The 24,077-nt window shown below is 40.0% G+C and overlaps 1 protein-coding gene across 1 annotated transcript; it reads right to left on the bottom strand.

Annotated features, from left to right (window-relative positions):
- Positions 1-3: 3 nt before the first annotated feature.
- dpep2 (dipeptidase 2) lies at positions 4-24,008 on the bottom strand. Its single transcript, XM_048263012.1, has 11 exons — positions 23,910-24,008; positions 23,136-23,263; positions 19,863-19,989; positions 19,646-19,775; positions 18,798-18,939; positions 18,540-18,609; positions 4,878-5,054; positions 4,709-4,793; positions 4,547-4,622; positions 4,258-4,393; positions 4-1,285 (listed from the first exon to the last, which is right to left on the bottom strand). Exons 2-11 carry the CDS (start codon positions 23,258-23,260, stop codon positions 1,082-1,084), a joined length of 1,272 nt encoding a protein of 423 aa, XP_048118969.1. The 5' UTR covers positions 23,261-23,263; positions 23,910-24,008; the 3' UTR covers positions 4-1,081.
- Between the last annotated feature and the right edge of the window lie 69 nt (positions 24,009-24,077).

A 24,077-nucleotide genomic window follows, 5' to 3' on the forward strand; every position in this document is an offset into this window, starting at 1 on the left:
CACTTATTTTATTTGACAAATAATATATCATCATGCAAAAATGACATAAACCACTTTAAATTAAAAGCACAATATAATCTTGCATTATATATGGTTATGATTACATTAAACACAATATGTATTTATATCAAGTGTAAATGTAAAATGATCGATAAATGAAGCTAAAAATAGAAACTCCGTATAACATAAAACATACATGTATAACATACATAAAAACAGTGATGCGAAACAGCTGAGGTGATTAGTTTTCCAAGACTCCAAGTATTCAAGAACACTCCAGGTTTGCTGCCATAGGATATTCAAACCCTTTGTTTGATATGTCTGGAAGGTTACATTTTCCATACTCAACAACTTACTGGACATGCCACATTCATCTAACACTTAAATATTCCAATAAATGGTAATCTGAAAGTTACAAGTTAGACTATATTTTACAGTTCCAATGCATAGCAACAAAACACAGTATAGTATGCTACCACGTAGTGTTAATATCAAAAGAAATACTCAAAAGAATAACATTTTCATATAATGTTGTGAGCTCACTCACTCACAGTAAGAGGCATGTTTGGTAATCAGCATTTAGACGTTTTCCGACACATTTCTCAGTTACTTTACTCTATTTCCTCTCTGTATATAAATGAAGTAGGAATGCAACAATTAGTTGATAAAGGGATTAGTTGTCAACTATTAAACAATTTGCTTATCTATCTAATAACTATTTTGGTTATCAATTAATCAATTTTAGTTATTTGTAAGGAAAGTTCTCTGATTGAAGCTACTTAAACTTCAGTAACCTGTAATTTACTTATTCCTCTATGTAAACTGTAGTACTGACAGTAACCTGAACATCTTTGACGCGTGGACAAAATGAGGCATTTGAGGACGTCAGCTTGAGCTTTGGGAAATGCTGATTAACATTTTTGAATGTTCTGACATTTTATAGACCAAACAACTGATTGATCAATTGATAAAACAATCAACTGTGAAAATAATCCTTCATAGTTTCACAGCCCTGAAATAAAGTGCTACATCTGAGCTTCTAGCTGTCCGTCTAAACCCAGAGGAGAGGTCCTTGCCTGTTCTACTGAAGGAGTAAACAGATCAGGAGTAGCATCCATATGAGAGCTCCACCCGACAGGAAATTGCTCTCACTCTTGACAGTTGTCAGCCCGATGGATTTCTTGGTTGGCGTTGGAGGCCTCAGATCCAGGCGGCAAGCACCATCAACCTCCTTCAGTGGGATCTCCATCTCGCTTGGCTGGGTGCCTTTCAACGTGTCTCGTACCTGGGAAAGTGAACCCAAATAAGATTCATTCAATCAGTCCATAGATTTATTTAGAACACAAAATCACCATGTAGCACGGTCTCAATGCACTTTACAAAATAAAAAAAGAATCAAATAATCCAAAACTAAAAATAAAGTCCCTAATTGGCAGAAATGTAGTGTCCATGGGTAGGATATTTTTTAGTCACCAAAAAAATAAACAGTGAGAGAACGGCTCTTCAGAGTTCTGCAGAAAGTTCCATTTACTTGAATGGGCCTTCCCAACGTTCGGAGATCTGTTAAATCTGTATAATGACCGCTGTCAATGGCAACGGGTTTTGTGCTTCTGATTCACGTCTGTCATACAATTCCGCGAATAGTTGGTTTGCTTATCGCAATGGAACTTCACTGAAAGTGAAAGTCAGCAAGTAATAGTCATAGTCAAGTTTAATTATAGCACAATTTAAAACAACCTGTGGTTGACCAAAGTGCTCAAAAAAGTAATACAATTGCCACGCAGCACTCGAAACTTCTGTTGTGTGGCAAACAAAGCAAAACCCCTCCGCGTCCTGTTCTCCCTGTCGGTAGTTATTGTCCGATAATGATTGGCAGACAATATATTATCCCTTACATAAAACAAAAAGTGCAAATGTGAAATATACGACGAGAATATACGAGTATTAGGGCAACACATGAAGAACAAAATATTTTTTGCCATGGCGAGATTAAACTCGACATGTCGACTTTGAAGTCGCCATGTCGCCATTAAACTCGACATTTCGAGAATAAAGTTGAAATATCATGTCGACTTTTATCTCGACGTGTCAACATTAAACTCAACATTTTGAGAATAAAGTTAGTTTGGAGAGAGAATGACCGCTCGGGACAATTGAAAGGGAGGACGAATGAAACATTGCAGTTTTCTTCGAGTGCAACATTGATTAGACATAGGCCTACATCATGTGGACAAAACATAGAACATATTAACCTCCGTTGCTCAGCCAAATACTTTCCTGTTATCACAGAGTTACAGGCGATAAATGCAATGGTCAAAAGTAAACGTCATTAGCGGTTTATTTATTTATTGTAGGCCTATTATTAAAGAGTGTTTTCATCTAAAGGTTCAACTTCATGCTTATGCACTAGAATAGGTATACTAAGTGCTCTCCCCAATCCAAGACTTTCACATTGCATGTTTGTTTGTAATGGATGCAAAACAGCCTATTGCTGAATGTCTATGGAGGGACGACTGAAGCTCACCTCCCGACCAGGCAACCCCATGTATTCTAAGTAAACGCACAAATATTCCCTCACAGGATCAAAAGAGTATAGGCCTATATACTTATCCATATCTGTGTTTATAGCCTCTTATATGTATTGCAGGTGAGACATGGAAAAGCAGTTTTAGAAAAATGAGTTTTGCCATGTTAACCTATGGAGAGTGACGGCCTGTGGGTCATGAAGGGCAGTTATTTGGATGTGCGGTGGCCTTACCGACGTAAAACAAAGTGAAATAACACTATAAAAACATCATTGGAAACATGTATTATTCTAGCTATATACTAGTGCATGGTATAACCGCGAGATACAGCGCTTCACGATGACGGCAATGAGTTAACAGAAGACGCAATCTATCTGAATATCTGCAATCTAGCAATCTATCTGAAATAACTCCTATTTGAAGTAGGCCGAGGCCTATTATTCATGTCACATATTGTGTGTTAGTGTAGGCTACATAGCTTAAACTGTAGGCTATGTTTAAACTGTATTTCGAGTTTAATGTCGGCATGTCGACTTTAAAGTTGACACGTCGGGATTAAAGTAGATGTGATATTTCAACTTTATTCTCGAAATGTTGAGTTTAATGTCGACATGTCGACCATGGCAAAAAAAAAAAATTTCTTCATGTGTGGCCCTAATACTCCGTCGTAGAAATAGGCTCAATAAGTCATTAAAGGAGAATTCCGGTGTGATATTGACCTAAAATGTATTGAAGCATGATACCGAGTGTGAACGTATGTCTCATAGCCCATCTCGGCTTGTCCCCTGCACTCCAAAATCTGGCGCTAGTTAGCGATGCTACCAACAGCTTTTCAATAGTGGTGCTTGACGCCGGGCTAGCCATGCAAATAAATCCTGTTTTACACCCATTTACGAGGCTCAATGTATCTCACACTTCATTGGTAGACTTCCAAGGGCCCTGACATTTAAAACGAGACATTGAGAACTTTGAAAAAGCACTGGTAGTTTACTTACAAGGCGATTTATACAGACAGTATCTTCCACGAAGTTTAGCGTTTGCAGCCATCTTGAATTTGAACCGCGATAAGTCAAGCAATAGCGGTAAGAATGAACAGGTATGATAAGGGATCAGATTCCAAAAAATAATTCAGTGGAAATGCATGGATTCCAGTTTCTTCCAGTAGCAGCAACTGGAATCCATGTATTTCCACCGAATTATTTTTGGAATCTGATCCCTTATCATACCTGTTCATTCTTACTGGCTGTCTTTTTATCGTGACAAATTCAAGATGGCTGCAAATTAAAGGCTCGTGAAGATACTGTCTGTATAAATCGTCTTGTAAGTAAACTACCAGTGTTTTTCAAAGTTCTCAATGTCTCGTTTAAATGTCGGGGCCCTCGAAGTCTACCAATGAAGTGTGAGATACATTGAGCCTCGTAAATAGTGTAAAACAGTGATTTATTTGCATGGCTAACCGACGCCTTGACCACCACTATTAAAAAAAAGCATCGGCTAACTAGCGCCAGATTTTGGAGTGCAGGGGACAACTTTATGGGCTATGAGACATACGTTCACACTCGGTATCATGTTTCAATACACTTTAGGTCAATATCACACCGGAATTCTCCTTTAAAGGAAAAATCTTAAAAATAGCATAGTTTGTGGATTAGTGTTTGACCCACTAGATAGATACTCCATTATAAGATTATTATTAGCTATCATATCAGATAACATCTTGAGCCCAACTCACTCTCTCGACATCCTCGAACACCCTGATGAAGTTGAGCCTGAGCACTCCTGCCAACTCGGCCTCGGTCCAGTTCCTACGCAGAAGCTCCTGGATCAGTGACGGGTATTTGGACACATCCTCCAAGCCCTCTGGGAAACTACGGAACAGTGATGCTGCATTATCATAAACACTCTGACGCAGCTGAGGTACAGGAAACCACATGGAACAGGGTGAGTAATGAATCTGTCACATGTGCTGTTGCCATGGAACCATGCATGCAGATATACTCATTGCATTTGGAGATACTCACTTAGAGGCACCATCAAAGTCCCCACCAATCCCAATACTGTCAGCCCCAATTTGGCTCTTGATGTGGTCAAAATGGTCTGAAAAAAGAAGAGCACTTCAATGTATCATTTACTTGATTGAGGGAGAGCATTCAGTATAGCAGTTGACATGAATGATTTCTCACCAGCAACAATGGAGATGTTTGCTTTGGGTCCGCAGCCAACAAACTCAGAGTAAAAATTGACCATGATGAGCCCCTTGTTGTCTTTCTAAAAATTGATACAAAACACAAGAATGCCATTCCACACTGTATGATACCCTTTGATACACATTTTGTGTGTGCTGAGGCTAACCAGCGCGTGCAGCAGGTTGTCTGGAATGTTACGGTGGTGGCTGCACATAGCGAAGGCCGAGGAGTGGCTGAAGATGACCGGGGCCTTGGAGACGTTCAGCACTGCCCATGCAGTGGCCCAGGAGGAGTGTGAGAGGTCCACAATCATCCCCAGTCTGTTCATCTCATCCACCACAGCCTAGAGAGAGGAACAGCGCAGACACACGTCACATTGGCAATAACAGTACTACACATTCAGCATGTACAGCGAGGGAAATAAGTATTGAACAAATCTTTTTTTTTTCAGTAAGTATACTTCCAGTGAGGCTATTTACATGAAATTTTCACCAGACATTAGTATTAACTTAGATAATCCACCCATATAAAAAATCCAAACATTAAAGTCCAAAAGTAGAGTTATGTGTAACAAAGTGGAATGACACAGGAAAAAAGTGTTGAACGTGCCTACGGAAATTTCTTAAGACGGTAGATCCTGTTCAACCGTTTCCTCTGCCCTCAACTGTTTCAAAACTAGATGTACCGCAGAGCGTTACAAAATATGACCGCCGCCCAGTCCAGCACATTTTTTCCACAAAAAGAAATCACGCTGAAAGGCCTATATGATTCTAACTGTCTCACTAAATTGCATTATCCACACTCAATTCTCACTGGTATCTGCTAGACAACAAGTAAAAAAAAAATTAGTTCATAGATTTCACATGTAAAATTCATTTTATACAACCCGACCTCCATCTTGCCTGTTTATAATTCTGAGAAATTCTTGATTGTTTGTGTTATGTTTATGTTTATGTGTGTGTGTGTGTGTGTGTGTGTGTGTGTGTGTGTGTTTGTGTTTGTGCCTGCGTATGTGCCTGTGCATGCAAGCGTACATATGTCTACTGTGTGAGTATGTGTCATACGTATGATAACTGTGAATGTATGTGTGTGTGTATCTGTTTGTGCACATGAAATGGGTTAATATGACCCCTGGAGGCAAACATACGGAAAAAAATGGTCATCCTAGGCCCTACAGTTCTCAAGATATTCACAGAGAACTGTGTGCCCTACCCCTCCTTTGGGGGTCCAGTCCAGCGGGGGGGGCTACAGATCAAAGCGAAAAAATAGCGGTTCCATGCTATCCATGTGGGGGTACATGCCCACCAAGTTTAGTGTACCCGGTTTTCAGTGTCGGGAATCCTTGTTGGTATGCGTCACTAAATGTACACATAAATTATTTTATTGTAAGGCCCCCATGAACGAAAGTACACAAAACTTGGCATGCATTCGGAGGGTGTCATAATGATCCTACACTTTTAATTTTGTGCAGTTTTGACCTTGTCAGCCAGAGATATTGTGATAAAACACCACATTTTTGCTTTTTTATTTTTTTTTAACTAGGTGGCGCTATACATGAAATAAGTGGTAATGGGATGGGTTGACATGCCCCTTAAGACCAACATACATAAAAAGATGGACCTCCTAGGCCCTACGGTTCTCGAAGATATTCACAGAAAACTGTCTCCGGCCACCTACAGGCCAGTTGGTGTATAGTAACATAAATTAAATGAGTGGTTATGGAATGGGTTGACCTATTTGAGATGTGTCATAATGATCCTACACTTTTAATTTTGTGCAGTTTTGACCTTGTCAGCCAGAGATATTGTGATAAAACACCACATTTTTGCTTTTTATTTTTAACTAGGTGGCGCTATACATGAAATAAGTGGTAATGGGATGGGTTGACATGCCCCTTAAGACCAACATACATAAAAGATGGACCTCCTAGGCCCTACGGTTCTCGAGATATTCACAGAAAACTGTCTCCGGCCACCTACAGGCCAGTTGGTGTATAGTAACATAAATTAATTTATTATGTAAGGCCCCCATGAACAAAGTACAAAACTTGGCATGCGTGGAGGGTGTCATAATGATCCTACTTTTTAATTTTGTGCAGGTTTGACCTTGTCAATAGAGATATTGTGATAAAACACCCACATTTTTGCTTTTTTATTTTTTTAACTAGGTGAAGCTATACATGAAATAGTGGTAATGGGATGGTTGAAGACCCCCCATGAACAAAGTACAAAACTTGGCATGCATTCGGAAAATGATCCTACTTTTAATTTTGTGCAGGACCTTGTCAGCCAGAGGAATATTGTGAAAAAAACACCACATTTTTGCTTTTTTATTTTTTTAACTAGGGTGGCGCTATACATGAAATAAGTGGTAATGGGATGGGTTGACATGCCCCATAAGACCAACATACATAAAAAGATGGACCTCCTAGGCCCTACGGTTCTCGAGATATTCTGAAAAACTGTCTCCCGGCCACCTACAGGCCAGTTGGTGTATAGTAACATAAATTAATTTATTATGTGGCCCCCCCATGAACGGAATTCCACAAAACTTGGCGTGCATACAGAGGGTGTCATAATGATCATACACTTCCAATTTCGTGCAGTTTTGACTATGTTAGGTCACAGATACCTTCAATTACAACACCTCATTTTTACTTTTTTGTGTTTAACTAGGTGGCGCTATACATGAAATGAGTGGTTATGGAATGGGTTGACATGGCCCCTTGACATGGCCCCTTGTCTGCCCTACCCTCCTTTCGGGGGGTCCAGTCAAGCGGGGGGGTTACAGATCAAAACGAAAAACGATGGTTCCATGCTATCCATGTGGGGTTACATGCCCACCAAGTTTCGTGTACCCCGGTCTTTCAGTGTCCCGGGACTCATTGACGGAAATTTGGGCATGCGAAAAAGAAAAAAAAAAAGAAATCTGACTAAACCTATATGCTTCGCTGCGCGGCGGTCATAATAAAAGTCATCACTACAATAATTCATTATTAAATAATTTAACAATTTAAACTATTTAACTGTTCAACTCAACTATTTAACTGTTCAGCCATTCCAACTGTCAGTTATCATCAACTATGCCTCCAGCCAACTATATTTAACCACCACCTATATAGCCACCAACATAGCACCCATTGAAATAAAGCATCTATCAGTCAGTTTTCATACCAATCAACATGATTATCCTATCAACCATCATAGAAACAGCTTTATTTAGCATTGCAACAACCATGTCTACCTAACCAAAACCATTGTAACTATCTATATATTATCTGTTTTAACACTATATATTTTACATAATATGTTTTGCATTTTCATGCACTGGTAATTCCTCAAAATTACATTTTCTAGTTTACATTTAAATCATATTGGCTTATACACATATAGCTGGGGAAATAAGTATTGAACGCTTTAACATTTTATTCAGTAAGTACAGTAAGTACGCTCACCTCGCACGACTCTATTGCTGAATAAAAACATGCCGAAGCTTGTTTAAAGTTTACTACACAACATTTGGACAAGCCTATGAAATACAGAGAGAACCCATGGAATCTTCAAGATTATCTATTCTAGACTGTTATATAATCTGTTTAGAACAACGGGCCAAAATCACATTTAAATACTGCGTCTGATTAGTTTCGTCATACAGGAAATGTCTTGAAGCTGCCATTACAAATAAAGGCTTTTCCAAAAAAGCCTATTTAAGAGTATACTTACTTAAGAGTATTTAACTGATTTTGAATCCTCAATATGTCCTGAGTAAGGGAAAAAAAGCCCCGAAGAATCCCGATAGGGGAAAGTTTAGAAAAAGACCCAAATATACCCTATTCATGCGCCTATAGTATTTTTCTCACGTGAATAGGGGAAAAAAAATTAACCTTCACATATCACCATGAAAATTACTGAGTTGATTACTTACATCAAGACAAACAAAAAATGTATTATAAGTTTTTTGAAATGGTTTGTTAACATGGGCAAACAGGGCATAATGTAATTATGTATAGTTAATTTGTATACATACCACAACAGAGCTAATAGTCCAGGCAAAGGTCTGACCCAAAACTAATTGCAACAGAATTTATTTTCACATTTTAATATTTCAATTGGTGATCTTTACACCATAGTAAAAGACCATGAAAATCCAGTTGGTGGAAATGTTAAAATGAGGGTTGTTTTATGCATTATTCTTCAGCAAATACTGACAAAACTGTAATTAGAATGTTGTAGAATACACATTCTAAAGAATATCTGACCCCATCCAACTTAACATGGAATTTTAGAATCTTGCATTGTTGAGGAACATTCTTTTATTTTCAAAGAGTGAATTCCTTTGGCTTATTTCATACTGGTTTGTTGCAAAATTGGTGTATTTTTACATTTTGGCCCTTTGAATCAATGGAAATGGTTGTTGAATCTTTAAATAGAGCCAAGTAGGTTTTTGCATGTAAGTGTTCCACAATGTGTAATCTGTACAAACACATAGTTAGTCATTATTCAGCCTAGGAAAGTGGTTTTGGTGTTTACGTAATCTGATTTAGAGGTCACTGAAACACAGTATATCACACTAAAGCAGGGGTGGGCAAACTGCGGCCCGCGGGCCAAGCACTTTCATCCGGCCCGCCGAGCATTTCATTTGGTTATCAGGCTCCTCGCTATTTTTTTCCTGCGATAGAGACGACGTTGGTTAGCTTTACTGCAAACTGCTTTTCACTCTCCTTAGAGAATGTTTACAATGTCAAAACATCATGTGAAATAGAGATAACATCATGTTAAACTAAGTTAACTCTTAGTTATCTCCTTTGCAGCAGATCTAATGTGAACATTATGTGATCCATTTAATTGGGAACGCGTCTGGACTCACGAGAGGGAGAGAGCCGCGGTTCCAGATGGCTTGTCATTGTTGATAATTGATATCTCCTTCTTATAAGAAATTTTTAAAAGGAAATCATGAAGGCAACAGTAGTTCCCACTACTGACCATTTAAAAACTGTGAGAGGGCCCAGCCGTAGGTACAGCACTAGCCATAGCGGAGCAGGCAGAAGATCATTGAGAAATAAACGTGAATTAACGCGACTGTCTTAAAGCGACAGTGCACAATTTATACATAAAATCAGCAGTATTTTTAAGCAATTCATATTTTAAAATAAATACTTTTCATACTAAATTATAGGCTATAAAAAATGTTGTGCGGCCCGCCGGCAATTTTTCAAAACCCAATGTGGCCCTTGAGTCAAAAAGTTTGCCCACCCCTGCACTAAAGTATCAGTCCATCATTTTGCAAGTCTTATAGTAATTGTCCTCTTGCCCAGGGGTTGACTGATATACTGTCTGTCCAATCAGAGGGGCCTGTATGATGTCCCTTTACTTTGCACAATTTTTGTCTAAAAACAATAATCGGACAGCACAGTATGTTTATGTTAGTGAATGCAGGAAAATTGTGAAGGCAAAGTTGAAGATGGACATGATAATGTCCTACTTCGACAGAAGGGTGCAGATGGGATAACTGCAGTTAGCTTCCAAGTGACTCTATTGTTGTGACATCTGGCAAAAATGCTATACTAATAAATATAGTTTAAGATTAATAATTAACAATGCATGCCTATGCATGGATCATGGTTTTACCAAAGTCATAGAACAGTCAAAACTATACATACTCTAAAAGTATATGCACTGTACATGAAATATAGCATCAATCAACTTATGTCCCATCTTCCTCCATACCATGCATAACACATACTCCTCTATTCTGTATAGGCAAATCAAGTGAACAGCTGATACATTTTGGCCTGCACTATTAAGGGAAACAAATTAAACACCCTAAACTATATATTTTCTGAAAGCATATACCCTCCGGAGGAGATATAACACCATTTAAGACATTTCCCATCTTCCTCTATGCCATGCACAATATATTGCCCTCTATTCTGTAAAGGCGAATCTAGTGTAAAGTGGATACATTTTGGCCTATACTATCCAGGGAAAACAAATTAAACACCATAAACTATATATTTTCTATAAGCATATACCTTCTAGATGAGATATAATACCAGTTAAGACATGTATTATCTTCCTCCATGCCTTGGACAATTTGTTTGTCAAATGTTGCAATTAGTTTTGGGTCACTATACATTAGCTATACATAATTACATTATGCCCTGTTTGCCCATGTTAACAAACAATTTAAAAAAACTTATAATACATTTTTTGTTTGTCTTGATGTAAGTAATCAACTCAGTAATTTTCATGGTGATATGTGAAGGTTAATTTTTTTCCCCTATTTGCGTGAGAAAAATACATAGGCGCATGAATAGGGTATATTTAGGTATTTTTCTAAACTTTCCCCTATTGGGATTCTTCGGGGCTTTTTTTCCCTTACTCAGGACATATTGAGGATACAAAATCAGTTAAGTTTGCTTGTGTTGCAATTTGTTCAACCCTTTCTCCTAAAATGACTGGACTAAAAGGGCTGATGCCGATCGGTCTTCAACTATTTTGGTACGATTACACATGACAACTGATCAGTTGGAATGGCTGAACAGTTAAATAGTCGGATAGTTTAAATAGTTAAATTATTTAATAGTGAATTATTGTAGTGAGGACTTTTATTTTGAAACAGTTGTGGGAAGAGGAAACGGTTGAATAGGATCTGTAGTCTTAAGAGAGCCAGATTGTATGCTTAAAGCCTGAGACAAGTTAGCACGACGTAGTCATACTCAATTCTCGTCAGAATATGAGTCTGATACTGCTCATAATTATGGGGCGTGTTTCAACCGATACAGGGGGAGAATGCCTCTGCACTCAATTGGATAGACCTAACCAATCAGAGCAACAAAATAGCTTACCGTGAGGTGTAGGAAGAAAACACACTAACCATCCTTATTCTCCACAAATGCCTTAACATTGTTTTCTGGTCTTTTGTAAAAGTTAGTGCCGTCAATAACTCCTAGCCTACAACACTCATTAGCGAAATCTAAGAGATACGTAGTAGGGTAGGCTATTAGGAAAAAACTGATAGCCTATATCCCCTCCATTTTTAAAAATAATTGCTTGCTGCTACCACAGGTTACTTTATACAACCACAGGTGGCAGTGTGGTGACTATATAAAACATATTGATGTCAATGGGGCATTTTGCCCATGTTCAGGGTGGAAAATAAAAAAGAACGATTTGCATAAGACAAGTCAAATTGGTGTTTTCAAAAAGAAGGGATCATGGAGAATAAATAAAAACATATTTAAAAAATCTTTGTATATTCCCACAAGGTGTTTGGGTGCTCTGAAAATGATAACCAAAATGATTTTTCAGACTTGTGAGGTCTGCTGTTCAGACCCTGAGGGGATTTGTTTTCTGTTCATTGCTTTTTGTGAGAGTGTTTCTACTTATCTCAGTAAGGAAAATAAATCAAGAGCCTATGTTGAGTACAAATATGTCTTCTGAAGGCTTAAACAGAGCCCAGCCAAAAACTCCAATAAAATTTCTATCAACTTTGAGGGACAGCTATGACCATGCAGGATTATCCAGACCAAACGTGACGATTTTGCTACATACTATTCCTATTTATGTACCAGCATGCAAAATTTGAGCCTCCTACATGGTTTAGTTCTTGTGCTGTGGGCTTGTGAACTTTGACAAAAAAAAGAGGCCGAACAAAATCGACACCCCCCTCCCCCTGTAAAACTGGCTGTATCTTGGAAAGTATTGATCTTACATAAGAGTAATTTTACAGTGTGTCTCCTGGGTAACATAGGTACACCTGGTCATTTTTTCAGAATTTTTTGAGACCTAAGTGCGTGGGCCCTGGTTGAACTGACGTGGAATGACCCAATTCTGTTGAACATTGATATGCTACAAACATGTTAAACAGCTGGGAAAGGCTGTCGCAAATCCCTCGAACAGGTGGTCAATCAGAGATTTCAAACGAACGAGGGAACATGTCGCAATGCAACAGCGCTGCTTTCCCTTGATGAAAGTGAAACCACGAGCTTTCCCACATCTCAACTTTGGCCAAAGTTTTCAGAAATAATCGTTTTCAATGATAAAACCTCATTAAATAATATGCATTTTCCATATGGGGTCTTAAAAGCCATGTATCCTTCTGGTACAGCGTTTTTGTTTCAAACATAAGCCTGATCTAAGCGTGCTCAGATGACGTGATAGACCAGGCGCTGTTGCTCACCTGTCCATCATCGTAAAGCCCGATTTGATTGGTCCGCCCGATCTAGGGCGAGCATACTTGCTCCACAATGGAGCAATGCCAGACCAGAACTTCCCGACCTCAAATGTTGTGGGTGGGACTAAGTTCGGAATGGCACCCAGGCTAGAGACAAGTAGATACAAGTAAGATAAGTTGATGTAGTGTAATGGATGTTGATAGATAGAAAGTTTAATGGATTTTGATAGGCAGATTGTTGAGTGAATGGTTTGAAGATGGATAGATAGAAAGTTAGATGGAATGTGCCTTATATCGTTGTAGAATGGAGGGAGACAGAGAGTTGGCCTAGTTAGTTGAGTTGATACAGGTGCAATCAGTTTAATTGGGTCTTTGAGGGGGCCTAGATGAGCAGCTGGCAGTTGATACAGGTGCAAATCAGTTGAATTAGCCCTTTATGATGTCATAGTGCCAATGCAACGTATATGGGGGAAAATAAGCTTGCTTTCTTGTATTTCAACAAGTATAAAGTTTACAAAGATGAAAAATACATTGAAAACAAATATACCTCCGCGCTACTGCGGGTCACATCTAGCGCATCGACGGGAGAGGACCGAATCCAGTAAATGAAAAATACATTGCTCAAGTGTCCTTTTCAAGACCTACGTTACAAAGTTTCTACATTAAACGGTTGAAGCTGAATTAGACGCAGATGGTTAGGAGAAGAAGAAGAAGAAGACGATGAAGAAGAAGAAGAAGAAGAAGACGATGACGACTTTGGATAACATTCGGACATCAAAAGGGGGTAACATTACCCCTTTCTATTACATATCACAGAAAGACATTCAGCTCAGAAACTGTGGGTTGGATATAAGTGGAATATTTTGTACTTTTGTACTATGCTTTACGTCTCCAGCACTGCCACGCACGCAACCGTGTGTGGGGCCGTCAGAGTCTGTGTGGTGCTGATCCACTAGCACTGCACAACATTTTGTCGTGTCGCATTCCATTCCGGGAAGGCAGCACTGCATTTGAAAAAATGTAGCGCGTCAAAAAGGCTGATGCCCATCTTTATGCAAATTAATCCGTTGAACGCGACGCGACTATCCAATGAAAGCACGAGGTTGTAGGTCCTTTGTTCTACCACAACAGTGCCTGTGAAACTTTGGTTCCGCTTATAAGACAAATTAATGTTTTAACGTCTCTTCCACGACCACCTAATAGTCCATAAACCAAACGAAACTAGGATTTGGAGGAATACATTGACTGTTGGTGGTTCTGGTGAGGATTTGAGATTGCATTGAGTAGTTTAAATAAAACAAGATTTCGAAATGGCTTGCATAATTTGTATAGGCTATTAATGTGTTGTATACTGTTAAGTTGAATTTCCCCTTGGGGATCAATAAAGTATCTATCTATCTATCTATCTATCTATCTATCTATCTTATAAGTACATGCCTATTGTGGTCCATTTGTGGAAAAACACTTAGGATAAGTTAAAACGAACTGAATATGAGCTGCTAACTGACATTTTAAATGAAACGCCCACACACGACTGAACGAGGGGAGGCAGCGCGACACCATGCGTATGTCGTGTCGTGCTAGTGGATCAGCGCCGTAGCATGCGATGCGAACTCCGCAACGCAGTACCAAATCTTGACGCTACCCTCCATGAAGACGCTTTGATGGGCGTTCCCTTTTGTAGATGGGTGGAAATGGCAGGGCAAGAGCAGCCTAGTAAGGCTACTAGGGTAGCCTAGTAAACAACCAACCAATAAACTTCATAACACTCACCATCTATATTAATGTAGCGTCCGAGGTCACTTAAGAACATACACTGATACGTATATATCTTTGGATGAGACAATGGCTCTCTGTTTAATGGCGGTTCACCACAACTTACAACAACGAGATCTCCTCCACACCGGAACCTCAACACCCCCAAACTTGTCATTCCCATGGTAACTGATAAACAATTGACCTGTCGCTAAGCGCCACCCTTAGAACGCTGATGAGCCAATGACAGTCCGGCCTCAACGGGACTCGGACATCAGCTCGGACAACTCCATAGGAAACAACAGGGAGCAGGCATAAAATTACAAATTAATGGTTATTTATAGAGTTTATTAACTCAAAAAACCCAGACGGATAACCATGGTCAAACGTTTTGCATGGGGGACGTGTAATACTGATAGCCGGTACCCCGAGAGGCTAGAAAACGGGGTCTATATTTTCATCAACAGTAGCCTACAGGATGTCTCTCGCATTTGCAACAGCTCGACGTAATGTAGGCTACTAAGCCAACAACGTGGGCACAGGTTCCCTGTTAAATCCCAAGATGGAAAATGCTCATTAACCAACTACTATATTCTTACTACATCAAATATTAACGTAACATATCTTAGTATCAATCTTCCACTAGCTAGCATTAACGTCAGTGGTTTTTTGCACGGCTACTCGCCACAACTGCTTGTCACCTTGTATGTAAGTTTTGAATACACCCCTCCATAGCATAATTAAGTCCCTTTTGATAGCTTCTGGAGGAAAGTAAATCCTCTTATCGATCAAAACGTCCTCAAAGCCTGCTTTCATATACTGTCAGCTGCCATTGTCCACAACGTTTTTCTAATCAAGTCTGGTTTGTTTGTCCGAGTTTTTACACGGTAACAATGGGGGGCGGGGCTTAGCGACAGGTCAATTGGCCGTTCTTATATTAGCCTAAATGCTACATTAACAATCTCACCAACTTTCCTCCACGCTTCATTTCGCATGAAGTTGTCCCTGTATGATTCTAGTGACACATCATACAAACACGGAAATGTAGACACTGCTATGATTAATTTTTCGTCTGCCATGTTTCTGTACGTTGTTTTGGCGGTAACCACACTACCGGAAAATTAGGTTTTGTTTAGGCTACGTGATGATGGAGCTCCCCAGCGTATTGCTCTGCTATTGGATACTCGCCTCGCGATGGACGGATTCATTGTCATAAAGTTGGGGATTGCTGAACTTTTGGACGCACCGCAGCCACAGCTATCGTCGCACCGCATACCCAGAATCGTTTCTCATAGAAATGAATAGGGATACTGCGTTGCGGAGTTCGCATCGCATGCTAATGTATCACCAGCATTACGGCTCCCACACACAGTTGCGTGCGTTGCAGTGCTGGAGACGCATCCCGTTCACTTTACATGGGCTTACGTCATCCGTTGCCGAACTGAATTGTGGGTCAGTTGCGTCGCGTTGCTCCCGACACTCGGTTGAGAAGTTCAGCTGCTGCGTGGGTGTTCCCGACGGTAGCTATCCAAATGACTTCATGTATAACTGTAATTTGATTGGCTGGTGCCGTCTATTGTTTGATTGGCTGGTGCCATCTGTTGTTCGCTTGTTCGTAATTTGATTGGCTGGTGCCGTCAGTCGGTGCAGCAAAAGTTACTGTAAAGTGTAAAGTGACTTACCATGTAAAGTGACTTACGATGTAAAGTGACTGCAACACACGCAACTGTGTGGGAGCTGTGATGAATGGTTGAATGTACATATTTAAAGCAGCCTCATTGCTAAGAACACTCCATCATCTGCTGCACGCTATTGATATGCAACAAGGCATTGTGCATACTACACCTAAGAGTACTAGTAGTACTAAACACAGCAGATTCTTTGAAAAGGTCACATTTCCTTCCTTCTGAGAAGACTAAATGCTTCCCTTTTTTAAAATATGCCTCTGCATATCTGCAGAGACTTGTCAAGATCTGTGACCTGTTAATTAAGATGACGTTAAGGATTTCACCCGTTGTGTTAGAATCAGTGGCGGAACAAGTCAGAGCCGGGCCGGGGGCGGGGCACATGACCGGGCCCTTTATTAAACTCATCATAACATAATTTTACAACATAGGCTACACATGCCCGCAACAGCGGGTCTTACAAGCGTCAGCGCCACGGAGAGCAACTGTAATTTTGAAGTCCATCGAACCTACATGAAGTGTAACCAAGAGAACAACAACAAAAACAGTCTACATGACCCCTAATAATAAAACAACAATAATACGCAGCACTATTTGAAGGGCATACGACGAGCCTTGCGCTTCGCGAACTCGTCCACGATGCTCTGTGTATGTCCATTTTCTTTGCTCTCTCATTCTCTATGGTGGTTTTTAATGATCTTTAACTTGGAGAATGAGCGCTCAGAGGTTGCAACGGTGACGGGAAGAGTCAAAAATAAAATTAGGGCGGTGCAAATCACTGAATGCAGAAGTTACTGCTGGGTGGTTGCATTGGCGGAGCGAGGGGGTGGTTTCGGGGGCTCAAGCCCCGAATCTCTTTTCAAAAGCCCCTAATCTTTTTTTGTATGTGTTTTCAATTTCCAACTATTCTAATTTCTAATTTAACTTCCCCTCGGTTTCTCTGTAAATGTTACAAAATGTAGCCTACTATTACTGAGCAAATATCCCTTACTTTCAAAGCCCAATATTGACAGATAATCTGATTTCCCACAGGATGAGTTTAGGCAATGCCAGATCCGAGATGCGGTTTATGTCATAAAACCTGGCAGGAAAGTTCAGAGCGCCGCAGTCAGTTTAAACAGAAAGCCGGTAAGAAAAACTATTGTCAAGACATTATGCAATTAGGCTACTGTACCCCGGAATACAAAAATAAACTTCAGAAAGACAGAAAGTTTGTTGTACTGTATTCTTTAGTCTGTATTCTGTAGTCTCAATTACCGAATCAGTAGATATACCTGTTGTCAGTTGAGTTCGTTCAATTTATTGTAGGCTAGTAGCCTAGGCAAATATGAAACGGAGATGTAACGTGGCTACCGGCGGGATTTTGAACTTGCATGTTTCATGCATTTTAGGGCAAAAAATACCATGGGATTGATGTGTTCTCCATTTGAGGAACGTAATCAATTGCGGGCGTGCACAGACAGCTGAGACACAGAGCGCATATAGGCCTAGGTTAGGCTACTTTCACTTTCTAGAGCGCATTCATTAGGCTACGTAAAAGATGCTTCATACCAAAACAACGATCAAACATGATCAAATGTATCATGATGACGTGTTGTCACAAAGACTTACTCCAATTAGAAAATCGAAACCAAAATCATGTAAGTGTAAGTGTTCTCTCATTGACGCCTGTAGGAGACAATATCGTTGATCCAATTTTGCGAATTTGCACGTCGTAAAGTTCAATATGAGAGTTAATATAAAACCAGTCATACAGCAGAACATTTTATTCAATATTTTACACCTACTAAATCATCAAAGTAAATTTCAAAACTTTTCAGCAACCGTAGTCATAACTCGTCCTGACTGGGGCAACCTATAAGCCTAATACTTCCCACTCTGATAAAAATGATTGAAAAGAAACCGTTTGCATGATCTTAGCTCCTCCGTGGGAGTCCCGTCCCACCTTACCCGGAGGTGGGAGAGGGGCGCCCCCCCAAGCTCCGCCCCGGGTTAGAATCATTTTGGGAACATAATGTTCTTCTCTCAATTTCTTGGTTATTCACCTGAAACAGTTCATGCCATGGTAGCCCAGGCATGTCATTGCAGACTTGCAATCAATTCGATTTGAAAACATTCGACTTTAGTTTTATCTTTACTCAGCTACAGTATATGACCATTATGAATCATTCCATTTATCAGTTTAATTGATATGTTTACCTCCAAGATCCTACCTTTCCAAATTCTGATAAACTGCTGTTCTTCTTTTTATACACTGTATAAAGGTTTGATGATGATTCAGCCCTTAAAAGAACAACAGTATCCGTTACTAATAGAGTGAGGATTTCTGCAGCTCTATTCATCAAGAGTGGTTGCATACATCAGTCTTTTAAGGTGGATACTCATCTTGTACTCTGCCATTACAAGTGTAGACACAGTTACACAGAGATCTATAAATAAAAGACATTAACAGAGATGTTTTGGTTATTTACCAGGGTGTGTTGCATGTGTGCGTCAGAGCCATTGAGCGCACTCCTAGTCTGTAGAACATGCGTAGCGCAGGAAGGGAGCTGTCTACAATGTGTCCACCCTCAAGGCTCAGTATACATGCAATTTTCTTAGTATTCCTCAGCCCTTAAGTGACAGAACCCACAAAAACACATAATCCAGATTTAATGGCAAATGTTACAACTGACAAGCTACACAGGATATAAGCAGTTGGATTTTCCACTTCTTCTTCTATATCCATGTGAAAAGTGGAAATGTTAAGCGATGCTTTGTCTGGATAATAGCCCTGACAACTGGGCAGTCGCCGTACACAAACAACAAATTGGGCAACCCTCAGAAATTGCACATAATTAAGGAAAAAAGCCCAAGGACATCATTAAGTTTTCTGCTGCTATTACAGACATCAGTACCGTCACATAATTACATCTGAATGAGTTTCCTCTCACGACAATGAGAAATATTCAATTCAATCAAACTGAAGTGGGGAAAGAATGCTGAGGGGACACAATGGCAGAGAAGAGGTTGATTTTTACAACAACAAAGTCTGTTTAGTAGAAACGTAAGACCACACACATCCCAGGCCAAAAATTGGACAGATGCAGGATCCAGCATGAATGTATCACAAGAGGAAAAGTTTTCCGCATTCCATTTAGTTCCCATTCTAATCTTTTTCTGTTGTGTGACTTCTGTGGCCAGACTTACTAAGTCTGAGGAAGAGCCAAGAGTTTAAAACGTCACACAATAATAAAAAAAAACATTATAAATGGGAGATAAATGTGTGGTGTGCAGATCTCTTTTCCTCTACAGATAAGCCTCTTAGTATTTACAGTACCTTCGGATGAATTGACCATCTCAAAATCTGGCCATTCACTACACAGCCGGAGAATCACATCAATTTGCTCAAGGGCCAGTCGCACAGCATCTTTGTCTTGGGCAGTGCACATCACATACGCAGCAAACACCTGCAGAGACAGAAGACAAACAGAAATTATCATCTAAGATATCACTGGATGAGAGTAAAAATATTTGTAAGTAGAGAGTCACATTACCAGCGCTCCAACATAACCAGTTTTAAGGCGATTTATGTCTGTGGCAACTTGTGGAATCTTGTATGGGTCAATCTGACTTAGTTTATTTTTATGCCTGATCCTCAGCTGTAGTGCAAGATCATTGTGTCTAAAGGGAGACAAATTATTTCAAGTGCAAATATTGAACACACCTGTAAAGTAAATGTGATCAATGAAAGGAGTAGGATAACCAAACAGATCTGGGGGGTATTCCATCAACCTCGCTAAAGGCCAAACCTGGCTTATTTTGATAAGTCTCGCTAATTTTAGTGAGAATTCCGTTCCATTAATGAGGTTAACGTGAATCCCAGTTAGGTAACCATGGGAATTTATGCCACAGAACTAACCTGCTCCGTAGCAGGTTAACTTTCAAGCTAAATTAAGCTTTGTTGCAAAAAAACCCAATCTGTCAGAAAACGAGTCCAAAAAGATGGTTCCTTCAACCTGTGCTCTCGTCACCTGTAGCCAACTTCAAAAATAGAAGTAGGCCTATAGACATGTTTTTTTCCGACAGTGCATCAAGCATGGATTTACACATTCACTAGCTCCAAAGAATGTATGAAGATTATACGATTAAAATGTTTTAGCTTCACATGCGTGTGGAAGCTTCTCCAACACACATATTGCACACTGCCCTCTCCCCACATACACAGCACACTATCCCATCTCCCCTGTCATCCCCCCAACACACACACCAAGACCCCTGGCAGTTGGGTTAGCCCCTTGAGCCGTGGATCTGCCCAAGGTTTCTTCCTTGGTAAGGGAGTTTGTCCTTGCCCCTGTTGCTCTTGGGTGCTCCTTGTTGGTGCCCCCCCCCCCAATTCCAATTCTCCCCCACCTTTCTTATGCAGCCCTTGCCACTTAATCTACTAAACCCCTCTTCTACTGTTCTTTTTACCCCCCCACTTTGCACAAATAGGCTGACACCAGACATAATTTCATTGCATTTCTTACTTCCAGTAACTATATGCATGTGACAATAAACTTCCTTGTATCCTTGTTCTAGGAATCGTGCTACTCTACGTCACTTACGTTCGGTGGTGGTGTAACGTGCAACGAGACGGCATAGGAAAGGAATTAGTCTACAATCTTGCGTGTTCGCAGGTTCGCTTCCCATACGAAGTATTAAGGCTACATTGTTTATCACCTTGATAATAACATTTTTAGTTATAATCTTTGATGAAAGACATATGTCTACTGCTGATAAAGGGTCATGCACATTTAGGGTGACCACCTGCTAATAATCCCAAGGGCGGACAGGGGGTATTTTTTCTGAGGGACAATGTGGGACACTGCCTGGCGCGGCGGTGCCCCCACCTCACGGGCAGACTCACTGATAGTGGTTTACCAATTTCTAGCACGTATCCACCGTACATGGTATATTAATAATGCCCTCCCCTAAACATGTGTAATTGCTGATGTATCATGAATAGGCCAACCAATGTGTATTTTTTTTTCTAAATAAAGATTCATAATACTTTGAACATTCAGTGAATTGACAGATCCACTTCCACTTACGATTTACTTTAGCTAGGCCTATTTCATTTTATTTATTTCTCATGACCATTTATTCACTTTAAATAAATTATAATGTAAAGAAGGAGCTGTAAAAAACGATAAGGGGGAGGAATTTAGGCTTAAATTTAACATCCCCACAATTTAAATTAGAAAACCATGTTAACAAATTATCTACGACGGACCTTACACCTAGGGAGAGGGGGGTGTAATTTAAGTCATAACTTGTGTTACCAGAGCCCGTCTACGGATTCTCTGGTGTTACGTTGAAACTATTCAATTTGGTGCAACCCCATACATTTTAGTATCGTAAACTTCAACGAGCCAGTTTACGTTAGAACTGAGCTATATAGTATAAGTATACTTTTTTGATCCCGTGAGGGAAATTTGGTCTCTGCATTTAACCCAATCGGTGAATTAGTGAAACACAAGCACACAGTGAACACACAGTGAGGTGAAGCACACACTAATCCCGGCGCAGTGAGCTGCCTGCTTCAACGGCGGCGCTCGGGGAGCAGTGAGGGGTTAAGTGCCTTGCTCAAAGCAGGGCACTTCAGCCGCGGCCCACTGGTCGGGGCTCGAACCGGCAACCCTCCGGTTACAAATCCAGAGTGCAACCAGTGCAACCCACATGCAGATGGAACTTACGTGCAACCGGCTGCAGGATATAGAGCGACCAATTTTATTTTGAGCAAGCATTGATTATGCGTGACAGTCTCAATTTGCAGGATGCATGAATATGGCTTCAAACGCTGTGCGCGCACGCGCTACGCGGGACGGGTGGTCAATGCACATTTGGTAGGCTGTCCAGTGACAGCTTTGCCAGTGGGCAATATTATGTCTGATGCAAGCCAAATGATAATTATTCTGTAGCCTAGGCAGCTAATAATTAAAACTGCTTCATGTATCGACGATTGTTCATGAATGTCAAATCAACTGTGTGCTACACAGATTAAATACTAGGCATAAATTGAATTGAAAGCCATTGCATTTCAGATATTAATTTTATTTCAAACACTTTGGGACTTATGGGAGACATTAGGCTATTATGTTGATGATAATTTATTTTATGACCACTTACACCTAGACAATAATTTGGAGTGAACTCTTTTAATATAAGAACGTAGGCTATAGATAGTTTTGAATATATGCCAAAGTTGTTTTTGACTTTATAGCCTACTATGTATTCATTCACTCGTTTTGTTCAAGCATAGACTGTATAGTCTATGTGTTCAAGAGTGAAGCCAATCAAACTCGCAATTGATTTCAAACCATTAACATTGTAAATGTATGCTTTCATTGTTCTCCAATTTCTGTAGGCAATCTATTTTTTTCTCTTGATGTTAAATTTGATGACTTTCGATGAAAATCATGTAGATGGCGCTTGCCTATCGAACATAAATCGTCTAGTATTGTCTTAATTTTACGACATATATCGTCTTTTCGTCAATCTACTGTTTTGGTCTACTTTTCTACCTCGTGCACGAGCAGGGATGAAGCTGAACTAAACCTCGCTTGAATAACCGAGGCCAAGACGCCGCTAACTTGAGTTAATGGAACGGCTTCAGCCCCAAGTGAAAGTCTACGCTAGTTCAAGCCAGGCTATTTCTGTTAAGCGCCGCCTTCATTAGCGAGGTTGATGGAATATCCCCCGGGTTAGATCAGAAGCCAACAAACTAACACACTTGAGGAAAAACTAAACTCCATCAACAACAAAAACGCAACCATATAAATACTTACCCGTCTATTAATGGATATTTTAACATAAGGTCCACAGTTTGTTTTCCCAAGCTTGACCCAGAGTTAACATCACACTGGACCAAGAGGACACACCATAAGAATATCCAGACAGTGTGCGGCAGCATTTCCTGTGATACATCAACATAGGTTTGTGTGCGCAAACATTCGCGAGTCAAGAAATTCACGTCAGTAGCCAAAACCGACTTAACGTTCCGGTTAAAATGCAACTGATACATTGGCATTGGGGCATTTTGTTCAGTAGCTAAGCGCGTAGCCTAATGATGGATGGATAGTTAGATACTTTATTTACCCCGAGAGAAATTTTAGGCATCCAGTAGCTTATACAGCCATAACACAACACACACACACACACACACATCTCTTACATACATAAAAATCACTCACAGAAATGTAAAACTTTAAAGAGCATGTGGCGTGAATGTGACATTGACATTCGCAGAAAGATGCTATAAGTACATTTGGAAGAAAGGTCGCATACAAATATGGGCTATGCAATAAATAGCCTATGCACGCCTTAGTTAGAACATTTCCGTGCAAGCGTGATAAAAAACGTGATAAAAAACGAACTCTCACATAGGCGTTTATTTGTTTGTTTACGTGGTCTTTAAAGATAAATGCCCGTAAGATGAACTGATATGTTTCATCAAAGTATTAATCGTATTGTCTATTTAAAATGCATTTATTTAATTGCTATAGGCTACGCTATAGTTAAATGGAACTATATAGAATACAAACTGCCAATGGCAAACTTACTGTTAATTTTCCAGAGTACCTCTGGCTAACACTCTGTCGTAGTTGTCAGAGAGAAATATGCGTTCGGCTACATACCATGTCCATGTCGGTACACCCCACCCATGACGCTGTAATATTGAACTTTCTGAACCAGACTAAATCATACATTTGTCGGAGATTTCAGTCTCA

Source organism: Alosa alosa, chromosome 14 (genome assembly GCF_017589495.1).
Source record: "Alosa alosa isolate M-15738 ecotype Scorff River chromosome 14, AALO_Geno_1.1, whole genome shotgun sequence".
NCBI lineage: Eukaryota > Metazoa > Chordata > Actinopteri > Clupeiformes > Clupeidae > Alosa > Alosa alosa.